The sequence below is a fragment of the Eucalyptus grandis genome, chromosome 9, assembly GCF_016545825.1.
Source record: "Eucalyptus grandis isolate ANBG69807.140 chromosome 9, ASM1654582v1, whole genome shotgun sequence".
Taxonomy (NCBI): Eukaryota; Viridiplantae; Streptophyta; class Magnoliopsida; order Myrtales; family Myrtaceae; genus Eucalyptus; species Eucalyptus grandis.
The window spans coordinates 3,846,774-3,868,933 of NC_052620.1; the positions used below are offsets into that span (position 1 = coordinate 3,846,774).

The following is a 22,160-nucleotide window of genomic DNA, read 5'->3' on the forward strand; positions in this document are numbered from 1 at the left end:
AGTTATATTTGATGGTTGTGCGTATTTTATAATATGAACAAAAATTACCGACTTATTGACATGAATCTTTAAGTGTTGAAAACAACTACTTCAAAAGGTTCCTATGATATAATAGTGCATATTTCATCAATATATGATGTTAGACGATCATTAAAAGAGTTATGTAATGCAAGACCCTTTATAAGATAAATAGGCGACATTAGAGGATCAACAAAAAATGTTTCGTCACTAAAGAATTATATCTCGTCTCTTACAGGCAAATAAAAATTACAATTCGAAAAACAATTAGTATTAAAGAAAAAAATGGAAGAACCCATCAGACATGAAGTTGCTCGAGCTGGACAGCCTTTTGGCCTTCAGAGGGACAGTCTCCAAGCCGGCCCTCGAGGTGATCAGACAAGCAGGAGCTGTCGATGTTCTCGTGGTGGTAGGAAGTAGATCGCTGTCTGCACGACCAAATCGAACAGCACCAGCATCGACGGCAACAGCAAGCAGATCAGCCCAACACCAATCTTGACTCCAATTGGAAGCCCAAGACAACAAGGGATTCAGAGAGTGCTTGAACCAGCACGGACCACACCAAGACACCAAGAAAACACCAAACCGATAGGCCCATCTTGCCCTTAACCAGTCTCTTGCTCTTCGCCATCGCCTTCCTTCCATACGCATATTCAAGAACCGAGGTCACACTCGCCAATTGCCAAAATACGGTGATATAAACAATCCCAATAACGTACAAGATCAAGAGAATGACTGCCTTGGCAATCCCAAGTGCAGGGCCAACCGAAAATTGCCTCAGCACGACGAGCCATACAATCAGAAGCCCTACAGCCACAACGTTATACACAAAGAAGAGTGCGAAGCTCCAGAAGGAAGTGACCATGAGCCTCTTCCACACTCTGGGCACGACGCTCATGATCTTCTTGAAAGTAATCTGCTTGGCCGCATAAACGCAGGCCACTGTGTAGACAACAGCTGTGGTCAAAAGCAGAGAGAAGATGAAGACGATGATGAAATAGCCGAGCCTGAAGAGCCAGAAAGCGACCCACTCCTTCTCGAGCATGCAGGACAGGTTCCTGGACTTCGGCTCGCCTCCCAGGTGTCTTTCAGGGTGATCTCGTGGTCGACCATTTGTAGGAGAGGAGCTGCGACACCAAAGAGTGGGCGAGGAATATGACGCAGAGAGGGAGGATGAGCGCGAGCGTGATCTGCGCGAAGATCTTCCTCCATTTGAGGATGATCTTGTAGGTCTCTCTGTAGACGCCTATGAAACCAAGGAATTACAGCTCGTTCTGGTCTCTGTCCATCGTTTCTTTCGCACAGAAATACCAAGAACGAGTGAAACGATCGATGTGTAGAGAGAAATATTTCTTGAAGCAGGACAAGCGAAGAGATTTAGAGACTCTGATACTTATGAAGGATCTTGAGAAGAACAAACCACAGAGTGAATTGATAAATGAAGATAGGGATGTCGTCGAGAGTGGGCGAAGGAGGAGGGAAGACTTTGAAATTTGAACGAGTCGAACTTTTTCTTCAGAAGAGAAGAAAGCTTTTGGTCTCACTTTATCTGCTCTCGGCCCGAAGTTTCTCAGGTTTCCTGATCTAGCGACATCATAACACGAAACGCGTGGATGTAGCCGTGCAATTCAACCGAGTCGATGCAATTTAGACTCCCCGTCAAAGTTACGAAATAGCGTGGAAAAGTGAGTGTGCTTGTGCGACTTGGCCAAGAAATCTCCATGAGAAGCTAAACAAATAAACCTTTAAAGTATGGGTTTGTAAAGAATCCTTTCGTGTCCAGACATAGGGCTCTGGTGTCGTGTCGAGTGTCCTCGGCTATGATCCACTTTATCGATATGCTTTGCTCCGTGTTTCTGTATGCCGATCCCAACATTTCTTATTATGTAAGTTGCATTTTCCCAATCTGCATTTTAGCGTTCGTTGTATCTTGTACTTAAATAGTCGGCAGGTGTCCATAGTTGAGACCTAAATACGAGACTTGAACAGTGCAATTTTTTTTTAGAACTAGGATTGAGCACAATTGCCCATGATGAGTTTAACATGGATGAGAATATAGACATCTTAGTGAAAGGTACAAATATATGATAGGTCTATTGACCTTATGTAGATAGTTCATGACAGTAAAGATTGAGGTGAATCATGATAAGGGCATCATTAAGTATAAATACAAAACTTATAAACCCAAGCATGTTGATGTATTTGATCTATTGCGCTCACACTATTAATTCCTGGAATCTCCTAAAGGTAAAAACCAACATGTGCCATTTTTATTTATACCATATTCTAAGAATCATATAAATGCATTCAAAAGAGTGAATTTACTCATAAAAACAATAGGATATACACTACAATACTCGGGCTCATTCATAGAGTACATTATGTTTGTAGTGAATTTAGATAGGTTTCACTTATAGAGAGCATAATATTCAAAAAAGCTCATGCTAATTATATGGTACTTCTCAGATTGCTTTCTCCATGCTTATTGTCGCAATACCCGACATCCTTTGATGATTCTGTTTATATGCTCTTCATATACATGAGGTCTCCATCCGCCTATGAGTTCAAGTTGTTTTGTTGGATTTTCTAACACTCATAAAGATATCTCAAATTGGAGATGATGTACGATGATTCACTTGCCATGGAATGAGGAGATTTTTAGGTACTTTTGACTTAAGCGAAGTTAAGTCACATGAGCTGAGAGCATTTAATGATTTTTCTAATATTAGAGACGAGTTACCTATCATGTTCAGTGGGAATCAACTAAGCACTTGAAGAATCTCTGGCACCATGTTACTAGGGGAAAGAAAAGGTAAAATACTAACTATTTGAAGAAATTCTAACAATCTTGGTAACCTTGCTCCCTTCAGGTTTTTATATGGTGCTCTTTCTAACTTATTTATCATGTGTGTCATTAATTTTGAGTATATTTGGTCCACGTTTTTTCTTGTTTTTACTTGTATCATTTGAATTTTATTTTTTTTTTTGTCTTTAATGTTTTGGACGATCGAAACTTTCATTCAATACGTACAAATGTTGACGGGTAAGACTCATTTAGATTTTCTCATCAATTTTTTGAGTTTGTTGATTTCAAAAGTTTAAAAGGTAAAGCAAAAGCAACTTCACATTAAGCCGCAATGTACAGTTTTCTTAAGTTGCTTTAATATCCATATGATGATAATGATAATCAGAAGAGGCACCATTACTAATTAGGAAGGATTTTACTTACCGCTGATAGAAATAAGCACAGCTAGAATCTGACCAAAATATATATGGCTAGCATGAGGTTGAGCCACACACGAGCTTTACTTAGTGATTTTTTATTTATGGCGACTTTAGCAAATTTTTAATTCTTCTGCGTGTATTGTTTAGTTTGTTCAGTTTCAACTCATAAGAAAATCTATGAATAATTAGATGAAAGCAAAATATTCTGGGATTGTACATATTTTGATAATGAACGTTTCAAATTAGTTGTTTATATAAACATAGCTCTTATTTTGAAAAATCTATATGAAAGTAAGGCTGAAATTTTTCAGGAAAAAAAAAATGGCTTTCCTACATCTAAGTCATAAAAGGAACACAAAAGTAAAAGAGAAATTTCAATTTTTAAAATGTTATGTTACATATATATATACTGAATAATTTATATGGATTATTGTGCATGATCTAGGGAAACTCTATCCGCATATCCAATTCTTATTCATGTACTACATTTTATTTGATATATATAATCATGAAATAACTTTTTTGATCTAATTGTATAGAGATATCATGATATCTATGTATAATTAGATGAAAAAAGTTACATTCCGTAATTGCACATATTTTGATAATAAATGTGCATGTGGATTGTATTTTGAAATGCCTATATGAAAGGAAGGCTAAAAGTTATATTATATGATTGTGTGTACTTTATAGCATGAACATTAGCAAATTACTAAAAGATAACGTGTTAACATAAATTTTTAACTCTAGAAAATAATTATTTTGAAAAGTCTCGATGACATGTAGCTATATAATATTAGAGGATCATTGAAAAGTTATGTAGCAAAAGAACTTTTTTATAATAAACAGACGAGACAATGAAAAAAGCTTCCATCACGTCAGACTTGAATTATAGCTCGTCTTTTGCAGGTAAATGAAATTACAAATCAGAAAACATTTGTATTAAAAAACTGAAAGAACCCATCAGACTTGAAGCTGCTCAAGCTGGACAGCCTTTTGGCCTTCAGAGGGGCAGTCTACAAGACAGCCATCGAGGTGATCAGACAAGCAGGAGATGTCGATGTTCTCGCCGTGGTAGGACTTGCAAACGAAGTAGATCACTGTCTGCACGACCATATCGAAGAGTACCAGCATCGACAGTAACATCAAGCAGATCAGTCCAATCCCAAACTTGACTCCAATAGGAACAAAGTCGAAGAACACAAGAATTTCAGACAGTGCCTGAAACAGCACGGAGTACACCAAGACACCAAGAAAACACCAAACGGATAGACCCATCTTGTCCTTTATCAGTCTCTTGCTCTTCACCATCGCCTTCCTTCCATACGCATCTTCAAGAACCGAGATCACACTCGCCATTTGCCAAATCATGGTGATATAAACAAGCCCCACGAAGGACAAGATCAAGAGAATGACTGCCACGGCAATCCCAAGTGCAGGGCCAACTGCAAATTGCCTCACCATAACGAGCCATACGATCAAAAGCCCTACAGCCACATTATTGTACCCAAAGAAGAAGACGAAGCACCAGAAAAAAGTGACCATGAGCCTCTTCCACACTCTGGGCACGACACTTATGATCTTCTTGAAAGTAATCTGCTTGGAGGCGTAAACGCAAGCCACTGTGTAGACGACAGCCGCGGTCGAAAGCAGAGAGAAGATGAAGACTAGGACAAAGTAGCCAAGCCTGACGAACCAGAAGGCGACCCACTCGTTCTCGAGCATTGGGGACAGGTCCCTGTAATTTGTGTCTTCCTCCCGGATGTCGTTTTGGGTGATCTCGTGGTCGAGGATGTTGAAGGAGAGGAGCTGCGAGACCAAGGAGTGGGCGAGGAAAATGATACAGAGAGGGAGGATGAGCGTGAGCGTGATCTGGGCAAAGATCTTCCTCCATTTGACGATGATCTCTGAGGCCTCTCTGTAGACGCCGAGGAACCCAAGGAATTGCAGCTCGTTCAGGTCTCTGTCCATCGTCTCTTTCGCACAGAGAAATCAAGAACGAGTGAAATGATGGATGCGTCGAGAGACTGAGATATTTCGTGAAGCAGAACAGGCGAAGAGATTCAGAGACTCAAATTCTTATAAAAGGGTCTTGAGAAGAACGACCACAGAGTGAATTGACAAATGAAGATGGGAAATGATTAAGTGACGGTCACCACCGTGGGAATAACATATTGTTTTGGATTAGGAAAAAAATAAATAACAAATAACTAGAAAGATAAATGATTAAATGACAATCTTTAATCCACTGTAATAATAACGATCGACATGTTTTTCTCACAGGTACTCAAAGACTATTACGCTAGCAAGACCCGATCAATAATGGCAGAAGAAATCACATGGAAAAGTACAAATCTAAAGAGAAAGTTCGACTCATTCAAATTTCAAAGTCTTCCCTCTTCCTATCCCCAGTCTTCACGATATTACTATCTTTATTGAGTCTTGCTAGTATAATAGTCTTTGGGGCATCGTATCAATTACGTTGTATGCCACAAATTATTATGAGGTATTTCTAAAAGGTGGATCTCATAATAATTTTTTAATTATTTTTTTTGTGTCCCAAATAGATTGTTGTTATCACAGTGGATTAAAGACTGTCATTTAATCATTTTGATTCACTTTCATCGGTATCGGGTCGAAGCTTTCGAGGTTTCTTGATTTTGCATGATTGATTTTAGCGTGAAACGTGTGGATAGGTTTTGGCCTTTCCCTCTTGGCCATGGAATTCAGCCGAGTCGATGCTATTTGGTCTCCGTGTCAAAGGGTTGCCTTAACGTGGAAAGTGGGCACAGTTGTTGACCTTGCTAACAAGTATCCTTGACAAATTAACGTATGTAGTGGGAGCAAGTATGGCTTCAAGAAGAATAAAAATCGGTCCGGTTTTAAGTTTCAATGCACCCCAATCCAATTTATGGTTCCATTTTTTTAGAAATCGCTGGTTCCCAGTTCAGTTCCAAATTGAAAATCAGAACCGAACCGAAGAAATCGAGAATTAAAGTAGTGACATTATTGAAACATGACACACTGCTTTATATTCTAAAGGCATTAAAAAAAAAACCGGATGTGATGCGATGATCACAAATAGTCAATGACTCATCGACATAAGTTTCGTCAAGTAATGCCTTGGAAGTACACTAAATAAATGCTCGAATATAATTGTCAAAAAAGTTATAAACTTATTATTATTGTGTCAATTTAGTTTTAATTTTTTTTTTTTTGGCCAATTCAATCATAAACCTTTTGTATTTGTGCTCCTAAGGGTGAAGAGTAAGCCTCCTTAATCGAACTAGAACAGAGTGCACGTACACAATCGAACAGACAAATAAGAAATGCAACCTCCACCGTTTAATGAGACTTATCATTGGGTATCAGAGACAACGAAGATTAGAGTTGAGCAAGCAAATGCAAGGTTTCACACAGTGGCCTATTTTAAAATATTACCTGAGGAGACATTAAAACGACTTGAAGAAACTTATTTGGGGGAAAGACCCTCCGGCGACTTCCCATTCACAAGCAGCGGCTAATCCCCTTCATTGTCCCCATGGAATTCCTTTCCAAGTCTTGAATAATTGACATAGTTGTATTTCAGCTTTTGGAGTGAACTGGTTTCACATGATGTTCTGTTTCAGCATCATTGCTGTATTTGTTGACACCGAAAAAGCATATCGTGCTAACATCAGTGTCTTATTCTAATTCACAGTTATATTTCATGATTGCACATAATTTATAACATCAACATTAGCAAATTACCAAAACATAACTTGTTAGCATAAATATATAACTGTATGAACAATTACTTTAAAATGTCTCTATGATATGATTGTGCATATTTCATCAATATATAATGTTAGAGGTTTAATGAAAAGTTAGGTAACACAAGACCCTTTATATGATAAATGAATGACATTAGAGGATCAATAAAATAAAAATTTCGTCACTAAAGAATCATAGTTCGTGTCTTACAGATAAATTAAAATTAAAATTCAGAAAACATTTTGTATTAAAAAATAAATATAAGGACCCATTAGACATGAAATTGCTCAACCTGGGCAGCCTTTTGGCCGTCAGAGGGACAGTCTCCACGACAGACCTCCAGATGATCAGACAAGCAGGAGCTGTCGATGTTCTCATGGTGGTAGGACTTGCAGACGAAGTAGATCACTGTTTGCATGACCAAATCGAACAGCACCTGCATCGACAAAAACATCATGCAGATCAGCCCAACCCCAATCTTGACTCCAATAGGAACCACGTCCAAGACCACAAGGGATCCAAACAGTGCCTGAACCAGCACGGAGCACACGAAGACACCAAGAAAACACCAAACTCGTAGGCCCATCTTGCCATTTGTCAGTCCCTTGCTCTTCGCCATCGCCTTCCTTCCATATGCATCTTCAAGAACCGAGATCACACTCGCCAATTGGCAAATCACGGTGATATAAACAAACCCAACAACGTACAAGATCAAGAGAATGACCGCCAGGGCAATCCCAAGTGCAGGGCCAACTGAAAATTGCCTCACGACGATGAGCCCTGCGATCAGAAGCCCTATGGCCATGACAATGAACACAACGAAGAGTGCGAAGCTCCAGAGGAAAGGGACCATGAGCCTCTTCCACTGGGCACGACACTCATCATCTTGGTGATAGTAATCTGCTTGGTGGCGTAGATGCAAGCCACCGTGTAGACAGCTGAAGTCGAAAGCAGAGAGAAGATGAAGACGGAGATGAAGGAGCCTAGCTCGATGAGCCAGAAATTCTTGAGCATGCAGCACAGGTCCTGTACCTCAGGCTGTGCTTTTTGGGGTTGTCTCAGTTGATCTCGTACTTGACGAACTTGAAGTAGAGGAGCTGTGAAACCTTGGAGAGTGCGAGGAAGACGATGCAGATGGAGGATGAGCGTGAGCGTGATCTGAGCGAAGATCTTCCTCCCTTTGAGGATGATCTTGGAGCTCTCTCTGTAGACGCCGAGGAACCCAAGGAACTGCAGCTCGTGCTGGTCTCTGTCCATCTTTCCTTTCGCACAGAGAAATCAAGAACAAGCGAACGATCGATGGGTAGAGAGAGACTGCGATATTTCTTGAAGCAGAACAAGCGAAGAGATTTAGAGACTCTGATACTTATAAAGGGTCATGAGAAGAACGACCACAGAGTGAATTGATAAATGAAGATAGGGATGTCATTGAGAGTGGGGGAAGGAAGAGGGAAGACTTTGAAATTTGAATGAGTCAAAGCTTGTTATTCAGATTCCTACTTCTTCATGCCTTTTCATCCCCTGTACTGTAATTAAATTTGCTTATAGAAGATAAGAAAGCTTTTGGTCCCACTTTCTCTGCTCTCTGCCTGAAGTTTCTTACGTTTCCTGTTCTAGTGACATCGCAGCACGAAACACGTGGATTGAGCCATTGGAATTCAGCTGAGTCCATGTGATTTGAAGTCCGTAACGAAGTGATAAAAGTGTTGGAAGTGAGTGAGAGGGCTCATGAGTCTCCATGAGAAGCTAACATATATAACTATAAAGAATTATATCGTGCCGAGACACGAGACACGACATTTTGGTGTCACATCGAGCACTCTCAGCTATAATCTACTTTATCAACATGCTTTTGTTACAAGCCGGCGATTGGAGTCCCTGTCAAAGTGATCAAATAGTGTAGAAAGTGAGCAAGCATGCTTGTGTGTCTCCATGAGAAGCTGACATATATACTTATAAAAAAATTTATTGTGCTGAGACACGGCGCGGTGTCACGCCGAGTATCCTCAGCTATAATCTGCTTTATTGACATGATGGGCTGGCAATTCCTTGACTGCAGAATAACCCATGCAGTGCCTAGTGAGCAAACAAACACCACGCTTCCCTTCTATAATTGTTTCAAAGAACAATATGGAAAATAGCCTACATCAATTAGATCGTATCACGCTCAACTTAGCTCAAGTATCTAGTCCATTGAATGAGACGATAGATCACTTGAGACTCAACAACTGGTTTCGGCTTGTCATATGATGTTAATGATGATCAAAAGAGGCACCATTACTAATAATGAAGGATTTTATTTACTGCTAATAGAAATAAGCATGGTTAGAATTTGACCAAAATATATACAGCTCAAGTGAGGTTGAACCACGCAAAAGCTTTACTAGCAATTTGTTTTTTTTTTTTTTATGGTGACTTTGGCAAATCTTCAATTCTTATGCATATATTGTTTATTGTGTTCTATTTCAATTGTTATGAAAATCTATTAATAATTAGATGAAAGCACAATATTCGATGATCGTACATATCTTGATAATGCATGTTTCAACTTAGTTGTTTGATATGTACATAAATCTTATTTTGAAATGTCTATGTAAAAGTAAGGCTGAATCTTTTCAAAAAAAAAAAGGCTTTCCTACATCTAGGACAATGAAAAATAAAAGAGAAAACTTTACTGTTTAAAATGTTATGTTACATATATTTAGCGAATAATTTATATGTGGATTATTGTGCATAATAGTCTAGGGAAGCTCTAATTTTGCAAATCCGGTTCTTATGCATATACCACATTCTATTTGTAATATATATATATATATATATATATATATATATATATATAATTATGGAATATAACTTTTTTCATCTAATTATACATAGATATCTCAAAATAAGATGAAAAATTATGCATTCAGTAATTGCACATATTTTGATAATAAATGTACATATGGATTGTATATTCAAATGCCTATATAAAAAGAATGCTAAAAATTGTATTTCATGGTTGCACATACTTTATAACATGAACATTAGCAAATTACTTTCTTATAAACATAAATATTTAACTGTAGAAAAAATTACTTTAGAAGGTCTCTATGAGATAATTGTGCATAGTTCATCAATATATGATGTTATAGGATCATCAAAAAAGTTATGTAAGGCAAAGCCCTTTATGCGATAAATAGGCGACACTAGAGGATCAATAAAAAAAAAATGTTTCGTCACTAAAATTATATCTCGTCCCTTACGGGGAAATGAAAATTACAATTCAAAAAAACAATTGGTATTTAAAAAAAAAGAAAAAAAAAAAGAAATGGAAGAAACCATCAGACATGAAGTTGCTCGAGCTGGACAGCCTTTTGGCTTTCAGAGGAACGGCCTCCAAGACGGCCCTCGAGGTGAACAGACAAGCAGGAGCTGTCGACGTTCTCATGGTGGTGGGACCTGCAGACGAAGTAGATCACTGTCTGCACGACCAAATCGAAGAGCACCAGCATCGACAGCAACAGCAAGCAGATCAGCCCAACCCCGATCTTGACTCCAATAGGAACCAAGCCCTAGACAACAAGGGATTTAAAGAGTGCCCAAACCAGCATGGTCCACACCAGGACACCAAGAAAACACCAAACCCATAGGTCCATCTTGCCCTTTATCAGTCCCCTGCTCTTCACCATCGCCTTCCTTCAAGAACCGAGATCACACTCGCCAATTGCCAGATCATGGTGATATAAACAAACTCAATCACGTATTAGATCAAGAGAATGACCGCAACAGCAATCCCAAGTGCAGGGCCAACTGAAAATCTAGAAAACACTGACACTCAGTTTTCGTGTCGTATTAGACACTCCAACATTTGTTCAATATTTTTCGACACTCGGTTAACACATGCGAATTTTCTGACACCTAATCAACTTTTTCGACATTTTCTGACACTCCAACATGTGCTTGCGGGACTTGGCCAAGAAATCTCCATGAGAAGCTAAACAAATAAACCCTTAAAGTATGCGTTTGTAAAGAATCCTGTCGTGTCTAGACACAGGGCTTCGGTGTCATGTCGAGCTATGATCCGCTTTATCGATATGCTTTGCTCTTTGTTTCTGTTTGCCGATCCCAACATTTCTTTTTATGTAAGTTGCATTTTCCCAATCTGCATTTTAGCGTTCGTTGTATCTTGTACTTAAATAGTCGGCAGGTGTCCATAGTTGAGACCTAAATACGAGACTTGAACAGTGCAATTTTTTTTTAGAACTAGGATTGAGCATAATTGCCCATGATGAGTTTAACATGGATGAGAATATAGACATCTTAGTGCAAGGTACAAATATATGATAGGTCTATTGACCTTATGTAGATAGTTCATGACAGTAAAGATTGAGGTGAATCATGATAAGGGCATCATTAAGTATAAATACAAAACTTATAAACCCAAGCATGTTGATGTATTTGATCTATTGCGCTCACACTATTAATTCCTGGAATCTCCTAAAGGTAAAACCAACATGTGCCATTTTTATTTATACCATATTCTAAGAATCATATAAATGCATTCAAAAGAGTGAATTTACTCATAAAAACAATAGGATATACACTACAATACTCGGGCTCATTCATAGAGTACATTATGTTTGTAGTGAATTTAGATAGGTTTCACTTATAGAGAGCATAATATTCAAAAAGCTCATGCTAATTATATGGTACTTCTCAGATTGCTTTCTCCATGCTTATTGTCGCAATACCCGACATCCTTTGATGATTCTGTTTATATGCTCTTCATATACATGAGGTCTCCATCCGCCTATGAGTTCAAGTTGTTTTGTTGGATTTTCTAACACTCATAAAGATATCTCAAATTGGAGATGATGTACGATGATTCACTTGCCATGGAATGAGGAGATTTTTAGGTACTTTTGACTTAAGCGAAGTTAAGTCACATGAGCTGAGAGCATTTAATGATTTTTCTAATATTAGAGACGAGTTACCTATCATGTTCAGTGGGAATCAACTAAGCACTTGAAGAATCTCTGGCACCATGTTACTAGGGGAAAGAAAAGGTAAAATACTAACTATTTGAAGAAATTCTAACAATCTTGGTAACCTTGCTCCCTTCAGGTTTTTATACGGTGCTCTTTCTAACTTATTTGTCATGTGTGTCATTAATTTTGAGTATATTTGGTCCACTTTTTTTCTTGTTTTTACTTGTATCATTTGAATTTTTTTTTTTTTTTTGTCTTTAATGTTTTGGATGATCAAAACTTTCATTCAATACGTACAAATGTTGACGGGTAAGACTCATTTAGATTTTCTCATCAATTTTTTGAGTTTGTCGATTTCAAAAGTTTAAAGGTAAAGCAAAAGCAACTTCACTATAAGCCGCAATGTACAGTTTTCTTAAGTTGTTTTAATATCCATAAGATGATAATGATAATCAGAAGAGGCAACATTACTAATTAGGAAGGATTTTACTTACCGCTGATAGAAATAAGCATAGCTAGAATCTGACCAAAATATATATGGCTAGCATGAGGTTGAGCCACACACGAGCTTTACTTAGTGATTTTTTTTATTTATGGCGACTTTAGCAAATTTTTAATTCTTATGCGTGTATTGTTTAGTTTGTTCAGTTTCAACTCATATGAAAATCTATAAATAATTAGATGAAAGCAAAATATTCTGGGATTGTACATATCTTGATAATGAACGTTTCAAATTAGTTGTTTATATAAACATAGCTCTTATTTTGAAAAATCTACATGAAAGTAAGGCTGAATTTTTTCAGGAAAAAAAAAATTGTGACTTTCCTACATCTAAGTTGTAAAAGGAAAATGAAAAGCAAAAGAGAAATTTTAATTTTTAAAATGTTATGTTACATATATTTACAGAATAATTTATATGGATTATTGTGCATGATCTAGGGAAACTCTATCCGCATATCCAATTCTTATTCATGTACTACATTTTATTTGAAATATATATAATCATGAAATAACTTTTTTGATCTAATTATATAGAGATATCACGATATCTATGTATAATTAGATGAAAAAAGTTACATTCCGTAATTGCACATATTTTGATAATAAATGTGCATATGGATTGTATTTTGAAATGCCTATATGAAAGGAAGGCTAAAAGTTATAGTATATGATTGTGTGTACTTTATAGCATGAACATTAGCAAATTACTAAAAGATAACGTGTTAACATAAATTTTTAACTCTAGAAAATAATTATTTTGAAAAGTCTCGATGACATGTAGCTATATAATATTAGAAGATCATTGAAAAGTTATGTAGCAAAAGAACTTTTTATAATAAACAGACGAGACAATGAAAAAGCTTCCATCACATCAGACTTGAATTATAGCTCGTCTTTTGCAGGTAAATGAAAATTACAAATCAGAAAACATTTAGTATTAAAAAACTGAAAGAACCCATCAGACTTGAAGCTTCTCAAGCTGGACAGCCTTTTGGCCTTCAGAGGGGCAGTCTACAAGACAGCCATCGAGGTGATCAGACAAGCAGGAGCTGTCGATGTTCTCGCCGTGGTAGGACTTGCAAACGAAGTAGATCACTGTCTGCACGACCATATCGAAGAGTACCAGCATCGACAGTAACATCAAGCAGATCAGCCCAATCCCAATCTTGACTCCAATAGGAACCAAGTCGAGGAACACATGGGATTCAAACAGTGCCTGAACCAGCACGGAGCACACCAAGACACCAAGAAAACACCAAACAGATAGACCCATCTTGCCCTTTATCAGTCTCTTGCTCTTCACCATCGCCTTCCTTCCATACGCATCTTCAAGAACCGAGATCACACTCGCCATTTGCCAAATCATGGTGATATAAACAAGCCCCACGACGGACAAGATCAAGAGAATGACCGCCACGGCAATCCCAAGTGCAGGGCCAACTGCAAATTGCCTCACCATAACGAGCCATACGATCAAAAGCCCTACAGCCACATTATTGTACCCAAAGAAGAAGGCGAAGCACCAGAAAAAAGTGACCATGAGCCTCTTCCACACTCTGGGCACGACACGTATGATCTTCTTGAAAGTAATCTGCTTGGAGGCGTAAACGCAAGCCACTGTGTAGACGACAGCCGCGGTCGAAAGCAGAGAAAAGATGAAGACTAGGACAAAGTAGCCAAGCCTGATGAACCAGAAGGCGACCCACTCGTTCTCGAGCATTGGGGACAGGTCCCTGTAATTCGTGTCGCCCTCCTCGATGTCGTTTTGGGTGATCTCATGGTCGAGGATGTTGAAGGAGAGGAGCTGCGAGACCAAGGAGTGGGCGAGGAGAATGATACAGAGAGGGAGGATGAGCGTGAGCGTGATCTGGGCAAAGATCTTCCTCCATTTGACGATGATCTCTGAGGTCTCTCTGTAGACGCCGAGGAACCCAAGGAATTGCAGCTCGTTCAGGTCTCTGTCCATCGTCTCTTTCGCACAGAGAAATCAAGAACGAGTGAAATGATCGATGCGTCGAGAGACTGAGATATTTCGTGAAGCAGAACAGGCGAAGAGATTCAGAGACTCAAATTCTTATAAAAGGGTCTTGAGAAGAACGACCACAGAGTGAATTGATAAATGAAAATGATTAAGTGACGGTCACCACCGTGGTAATATCATATTGTTTTGGATTACAAAAAAAAAAAATAACAAATAACTAGAAAGGTAAATGATTAAATAACAATCTTTAATCCATTGTAATAATAACAATCGACATGTTTTTCTCACAGGTACTCAAAGACTGTTACGCTAGCAAGACCCAATCAATAATGGCTAAAGAAATCACATGGAAAAGTACAAATCAAATGAGAAAGTTCAACTCATTCAAATTTCAAAGTCTTCCCTCTTCCTATCCCCAGTATTCACGGTATTACTATCTTTATTGAGTCTTGCTAGTATAATAGTCTTTGGGGTATGATATCAATTACGTTGTGTGCCACAAATTATTATGAGGTATTTTTAAAAGTGGATCTTATAATAATTTTTTAACTATTTTTTTTTTTTTGTGTCCCAAACAAATTGTTATTATCACAGTGGATTAAAGACTGTCATTTAATCATTTTGATTCACTTCCATCGGTATCGGCTCGAAGCTTTCGAGGTTTCTTGATTTTGCATGGTTGATTTTAGCGTGAAACATGTGGATAGGTTTTGGCCTTTCCTTCTTGGCCATGGAATTCAGCCGAATCGATGCTATTTGGTCTCCGTGTCAGAGGGTTTCCGTAACGTGGAAAGTGGGCACAGTTGTTGACCTTGCTAACAAGTATCCTTGACAAATTAACGTATATAGTGGGAGCAAGTATGGCTTCAAGTAGAATCAAAAATCGGTCCGGTTTTAAGTTTCAATGCACTCCAGTCCAATTTATGGTTCCATTTTTTTAGAAATCGCCAGTTCGCAGTTCAGTTCCGAAATTGAAAATCGGGAACGAACCAAAGGAATCGAGACTTAAAGTAGTGATATTTTACTGAAACATGGCACACTGCTTTATATTCTAAAGGAATTAAATAGATAAATAAATAAAAACTGGATGTGATGCGATGATCACAAATAGTCAATGACTCATCGACATAACTTTCGTCAAGCATTCCTTGGAAGTACACAGAAGAAATGCTTGAGGATAATTATCAAAAAGGTTATAAACTTATTATAATTGTGTTAATTTAGTTTTTTTTTTTTTTTTTGTCAATTCAATCATAAATCTTTTGTATTTGTGCTCCTAAGGGGTGGAGAGTAAGCCTCCTTAATCGAACTAGAACGGAGTGCACGTACACAATCGAACAGACAAATAAGAAATGCAACCTCCACCGTTTAATGAGACTTATCATTGGGTAACAGAGACAACGAAGATTAGAGTTGAGCAAGCAAATGCAAGGTTTCACACAGGTGGCCTATTTTAAAATATTACCTGAGGAGACTTTAAAACGACTTGAAGAAACTTATTAGGGGAAAGACCCTCCGGCGACTTCCCATTCACAAGCAGCGGCTAATCCCCTTCATTGTCCCCATGGAATTCCTTTCCACGTCTTAAATAATTGACATAGTTGTATTTCAGCTTTTGGAGTGAACTGGTTTCACATGATGTTCTGTTTCAGCATCATTGCTGTATTTGTTGACACCGAAAAAGCATATCGTGCTAACATTAGTGTCTTATTCTAATTCACAGTTATATTTCATGATTGCGCATACTTTATAACATCAACATTAGCAAATTACTAAAACATAACTTGTTAGCCTAAATATTTAACTGTATGAACAATTACTTTAAAATGTCTCTATGATATGATTGTGCATATTTTCATCAATATATAATGTTAGAGGATCAATGAAAAGTTAGGTAACACAAGACCCTTTATATGTTAAATGAATGACATTAGAGGATCCATAAAATAAAATTTCGTCACTAAAGAATCATAGCTGTCCTTCAATCACGTTCCAAACATTCCCCGGAATAGAAGACTGCAACAAAGTTGGGAATTGCTGTCGTCAATCTTTGATTGATTGTGTTCTTCCCCTTCTTGTTGTTGTTTTGCCTTCTAGTGGCTGTTTGCCTCTCTTTTTTGTGGTATCACAGCACCCCTATACTCTCCTGACCTTTGTCTTTTGAGTGTTTGTTTTGTTGGTGCTGGGCTTCCTCTCCTTGTATTTTCATTTGGTAAAATCTATATTATACTTACCTTTACCAAAAAAAAAGAATCATAGCTCGTGTCTTACAGATAAATGAAAATTACAATTCAGAAAACATTTTGTATTAAAAAATAAATATAATAACCCATTAGACATGAAATTGCTCAACCTGGGCAGCCTTTTGGCCTTCAGAGGGACAGTCTCCACGACAGAACTCCAGATGATCAGACAAGCAGGAGCTGTCGATGTTCTCATGGTGGTAGGACTTGCAGACGAAGTAGATCACTGTTTGCACGACCAAATCGAACAGCACCAGCATCGACAGCAACATCGTGCAGATCAGCCCAACCCCAATCTTGACTCCAATAGGAACCATGTCCAAGACCCCAAGGGATCCAAACAGTGCCTGAACCAGCACGGAGCACACGAAGACACCAAGAAAACACCAAACTCGTAGGCCCATCTTGCCATTTGTCAGTCCCTTGCTCTTCGTGATCGCCTTCCTTCCATATGCATCTTCAAGAACCGAGATCACACTCGCCGATTGGCAAATCATGGTGATATAAACAAACCCAACAACGTACAAGATCAAGAGAATGACCCTCAGGGCAATCCCAAGTGCAGGGCCAACTGAAAATTGCCTCACGACGATGAGCCCTGCGATCAGAAGCCCTATGGCCATGACAATGAACACAACGAAGAGTGCGAAGCTCCAGAGGAAAGGGATCATGAGCCTCTTCCACTGGGCACGACACTTATCATCTTGGTGATAGTAATCTGCTTGGTGGCGTAGATGCAAGCCACCGTGTAGACGACGGCTGAAGTCGAAAGCAGAGAGAAGATGAAGAACGGAGATGAAGGAGCCTAGCTCGATGAGCTAGAAATTCTTGAGCATGCGGCACAGGTCCTGTACCTCCGGCTGTGCTTTTTGGGGTTGTCCCAGTCGATCTCGTACTTGACGAACTTGAAGTAGAGGAGCTGTGAAACCTTGGAGAGTGCGAGGAAGACGATGCAGAGATGGTGGATGAGCGTGAGCGTGATCTGAGCGAAGATCTTCCTCCCTTTGAGGATAATCTTGGAGCTCTCTCTGTAGACGCCGAGGAACCCAAGGAACTGCAGCTCGTGCTGGTCTCTGTACATCGTTCCTTTCGCACAGAGAAATCAAGAACAAGCGAAACGATCGATGGGTAGAGAGAGACTGCGATATTTCTTGAAGCAGAACAAGCGAAGAGATTTAGAGACTCTGATACTTATAAAGGGTCATGAGAAGAGCGACCACAGAGTGAATTGATAAATGAAGATAGGGATGTCGTTGAGAGTGGGGGAAGGAAGAGGGAAGACTTTGAAATTCAGATTCCTACTTCTTCATGCCTTTTCATCCCCTGTACTGTAATTAAATTTACTTATAGAAGATAAGAAAGCTTTTGGTCCCACTTTCTCTGCGCTCGGCCCGAAGTTTCTCAGGTTTCCTTAATTTGGCTGGCCATGGAATCTAGCCAAGTCGATGCAATTTGGACTCCCTGTCAAAGTGATGAAATAGCGTGGAAAGTGATGAGCAAAAGTGATGAGTGTGCTCTTGGGATTTGGCCAAGAAATCTCCATGAGAAGCTAAAGATATAAACCTATCAAGTATGGGTTTGCAAAGAATTTTATCATGCCGAGACATGGGGCTTTGTTGTCGTGCCGAGCATCCTCAACTATAATCCGCTTTATCGACACACTTTGCTCTTCATTTCTATACGTATGCCGATCCCAACATTCCATTCTATATAAGTTGCATTTTCCCGATCTACGTTTTAGTGTCCATCATATTTTGCTATTAAATACTTGGCAGATTTCCACGTAGTTGAGACCCAAATATGAGACTTGAACAGTCAAGAAATTTTTAAGAACTTGGATTGAGCTTATGTACATCGTTCATGACCTAGTAAAGATTGGAGTAACTCATGTTAAGGGCATCATTAAGTATAAATATTAAACTTAAAACTCAAGCATGTTTATGTATTTGATCTATTGAGCTCAAACATTAAATACCTAGGGATCTACTAAAGGTAAAAATCAAGTATGACATTTTTATGCGTACCATATTCTAAGTGAATCATATAAATGCGTTAAAAGGAGTGAATTTACTCATAAATACAACAAGATATGCACTATGATACTCGAGCTCATTCGTTGATTGCATTATGTTTTGTTTTGAATTTAGATAGGTTTCACTTATAGAGATCATAATATTCAAATGAGGTCATGCTAATTATATGGTACTCTTCAAAGCACTTGATCCATGCTTATTGTTACAATATCTGACGTCCTTTGATTATTCGGTTTATATGTTTTTTATATATATGAGGTCTCCCTTTATCTATAAAATTTAAGTTATTTTGTTGGAATTTTTAACACTCATAAAGATATTTTGAATTGGAGGGGATTGTACGATGATTCGCTTCCTTGGGATCAGGAGAATTTTAGGTACTTTCAACTTAAGTGAAGTTGGGTCACATGAGCCAAGCCGAGAGCATTTAATAATTTTTTGAAATTAGAGACGAGGTACGTATCATATTTAGTGGGAATCACTTGAGCACTTGAAGAATCACTAACACCATGTTACCAGGGGAAAGTAAAAGGTAAATTAGCTATTTGAAGTTAATCTAACAATCTTAGTAACCTAGTGGGATAATGACATAAACAGTCCCTAAATGTTTACTCAATGTGCAATTTGATTTCTAAACTTTTAATTGTTCAATGTAGTCTTGAACTTTTAATATACATTCAATACAATCCCTTAAATGTATAAAGATATTTAATGTAGTCGTTGCATTAATTTAAGACTCGCGACTACATTGAGCATTTTCATACAGTTCAGGAACTATACTGAAAATGTACCAAAAGTTTAGGTACTATATTGAATGAATTAAAAGTTTAAGGACTACATGCGCATTGGGCTAAAGTTTATAGACTACATTGAATAAATTAAAAGTTCGAGGACCGCATGTACATTGGGCCAAAGCTCATGAACTACATTGAACAAATTAAAAGTTCAAGAATCAAATTGCACATTGAGCTAACGTTTATGGACTATTTATGTCATTTTCTTTAACCTCGCTCCCTTGCTTCAAACCTTTGGCACAGAAAGCAAGAGGAAAATAAGTAGAGTTTCCGCAGGTTTTTATGCGGCGCCCTTTCCAACTTATTTTGTCTACATGTGTCATTAATTTCGAGTATATTTGATCCACTATTTTTTTCTTTTTTCTTTTTTTTTTCTTTTATCATTTGTAAATTTATTCTTTTCTTAAATGTTGGATGATCAAAACTTTCATTCAAAACGTTCAAATGTTGATGCATAAGACTCATTTAGATTTCCTCATCAAATTTTTTGGGTTTACAATCTTTATTGTTTTCAAATCTTAAAGGTAGAGCAAAAGCAACTTCACTATAAACCGCAACGAATAATTTTCTTAAGTTACATGAATTTGCATATGATGATAATGATGAACAGAAGATGCACCATTACTAATAAGGAAGGATTCTCTTTACTGATGATAGAGATAAGCAAAAGCAACTTCACTATAAAATAGACATAGCTCGTGTGAGGTTGAGCCACGCACGAGCTTTGTTCAGTGATTAGTTTTTTATGGTGACTGTAGCAAATTTCTAGTTCTTATGTATATATTGTTTATTTTGCTTTGTTTCAATTCGTATGAAAATCTATAGAAAATTAGATGAAAGAAAAACATTACATGATCGCACGTATCTTGATAAGGAATGTTTCAAATTAGTTGTCTATGTATACATAGATCTTATTTTGAAATATCTATGTAAAAGTAAGGCTGAATTTTCTCCAACAAAAATATGGCTTTCCTACATCTAAGTTGTAAAAGGAAAAAAATAAAAGAGAAAGTTAATGTTTAAAATGTCACGTTACTTATTTTTAGTGAATAATTTATATATGGATTATTGTGCATAGTCTAGGGGAACTTTGATTCTGCATATCCAGTTCTTATGCATAACTACATTCTATTTGAAATATATAGATAATTATGAAATATAATTTTTTTCATTAATTATACATAGATATCTCCAAATATCTTATTTTGAGATGTCTATGTATTATTAGATGAAAAAAGATATGTTCGTTAATTGCACATATTTTGACAATCAATGTAAGTATGGATTGTTTTCTGAAGTGCCTGTATAAAAGAAGACTAAAAGTTATATTTCATGGTTGCGCACTTACTTTATAACATGAACATTAACAAATTACTAAAAATATCGTGCATAGTCTAGGGAACTTTGATTCTGCATATCCAGTTCTTATGCATAGCTACATTCTATTTGAAATATATAGATAATTATGGAATATAATTTTTTTCATCTAACTATAAATAGATATCTCCAAATATTTTATTTTAAGATGTCTATGTATAATTAGATGAAAAAAGATACGTTCGTTAATTGCACATATTTTGACAATCAATGTAAGTATGGATTATTTTTGAAATGCCTATATAAAAAGGAGACTAAAAGTTATATTTCATGGTCGCGCGCTTACTTTATAACATGAACATTAACAAATTACTAAAAAATAACTTATTGACATAAATAGTTAATTGAAGAAAGCAATTACTTTAAAAGGTCTCTATGATATAATGATGCATATTTCATCAATATTTAATGTTAGAGGATCATTGAAAATGTTATGTAACATATAAATAGACAACATTAGAGTATCAATAAAAAAAAAATTGCCACTAATCAATTATAGCTCATTTTTTACAGGTAAATGAAAAATTACAAATCGGAAAACATTTTGCATTTTGCAGTCATGATAAAATTTAAGATAGGATAAAATTTATCCTATCATAAACTTGGATAAATTATCCAATGAGAGAGGTGGGATAAAGATAAATATGAATTCTAATATCCATAAAAGAAAAGTTATTTTTCTCGAATAAAAAATTTCTTAAATTAACAAAATTAAAATTATATTTCAATATAAATAATATTTGAGTTTTAATATTGGGTGTGCAATCGGATCGGGTATACCCGGGGAACCGGGCCGACCCACTCGAAAGCCAATGAGGGGAATCGATTCCCGTTGAAACCGGTCCGAAAACCAATTCCCAAAATTTAGATCTAGTTTGAATTGGTCTGAGAACGGTGTTCCGAGTAAATATCCACCCCGGAACTAGATTGACCGGACCAGTTTGGGAACCGGTTTTGTAAGCCCAACCCCAAAAGTCCAAAACCCTCTTTTCTTCCCTTGATTTCTTATATCTACAGACTCGCACAACCTTTTTTCCTTCGTCATTCTTGAGTTCCTCTCCCTCGCTCACTTCCATCCGTTGTCGGCTCTCTCTCACTCCGTCCATCGCTGGCTCCCTCTCGCTCTATTTCGTCCATCGCTAGCTCCCTCATCTATAAATTCACGAATTTCCTTAGTTTTTCTAGACTTTTCTTTCGAATTGAGACTAGATTCTTCTCTTTTTATTTGGGGTGCTTTCTAGAGCTAGATTTCTTGTTAAATTGGT

General features: G+C 37.4%; 5 protein-coding genes across 5 annotated transcripts; all 5 read right to left on the bottom strand.

Annotated features, from left to right (window-relative positions):
* Window positions 1-496: 496 nt before the first annotated feature.
* LOC120288345 lies at window positions 497-1,307 on the bottom strand. The gene is made up of 2 exons (XM_039302279.1): window positions 1,285-1,307; window positions 497-1,145 (listed from the first exon to the last, which is right to left on the bottom strand). Exons 1-2 carry the CDS (start codon window positions 1,305-1,307, stop codon window positions 497-499), a joined length of 672 nt encoding a protein of 223 aa, XP_039158213.1.
* Window positions 1,308-4,206: 2,899 nt separating this feature from the next.
* Window positions 4,207-5,214, bottom strand: LOC120288346. Its single transcript, XM_039302280.1, has one exon. The coding sequence runs from the start codon at window positions 5,212-5,214 to the stop codon at window positions 4,207-4,209; it is 1,008 nt and encodes a 335-aa protein (XP_039158214.1).
* Window positions 5,215-7,267: 2,053 nt separating this feature from the next.
* LOC120288347 lies at window positions 7,268-8,253 on the bottom strand. The gene is made up of 2 exons (XM_039302281.1): window positions 7,863-8,253; window positions 7,268-7,776 (listed from the first exon to the last, which is right to left on the bottom strand). The coding sequence occupies exons 1-2, from the start codon at window positions 8,251-8,253 to the stop codon at window positions 7,268-7,270; spliced, it is 900 nt and encodes a 299-aa protein (XP_039158215.1).
* A 5,172-nt stretch (window positions 8,254-13,425) lies between these two features.
* Window positions 13,426-14,433, bottom strand: LOC104420152. Its single transcript, XM_010032046.2, has one exon. The coding sequence runs from the start codon at window positions 14,431-14,433 to the stop codon at window positions 13,426-13,428; it is 1,008 nt and encodes a 335-aa protein (XP_010030348.2).
* Window positions 14,434-16,780: 2,347 nt separating this feature from the next.
* LOC120288348 lies at window positions 16,781-17,772 on the bottom strand. The gene is made up of 2 exons (XM_039302282.1): window positions 17,546-17,772; window positions 16,781-17,450 (listed from the first exon to the last, which is right to left on the bottom strand). Exons 1-2 carry the CDS (start codon window positions 17,770-17,772, stop codon window positions 16,781-16,783), a joined length of 897 nt encoding a protein of 298 aa, XP_039158216.1.
* Between the last annotated feature and the right edge of the window lie 4,388 nt (window positions 17,773-22,160).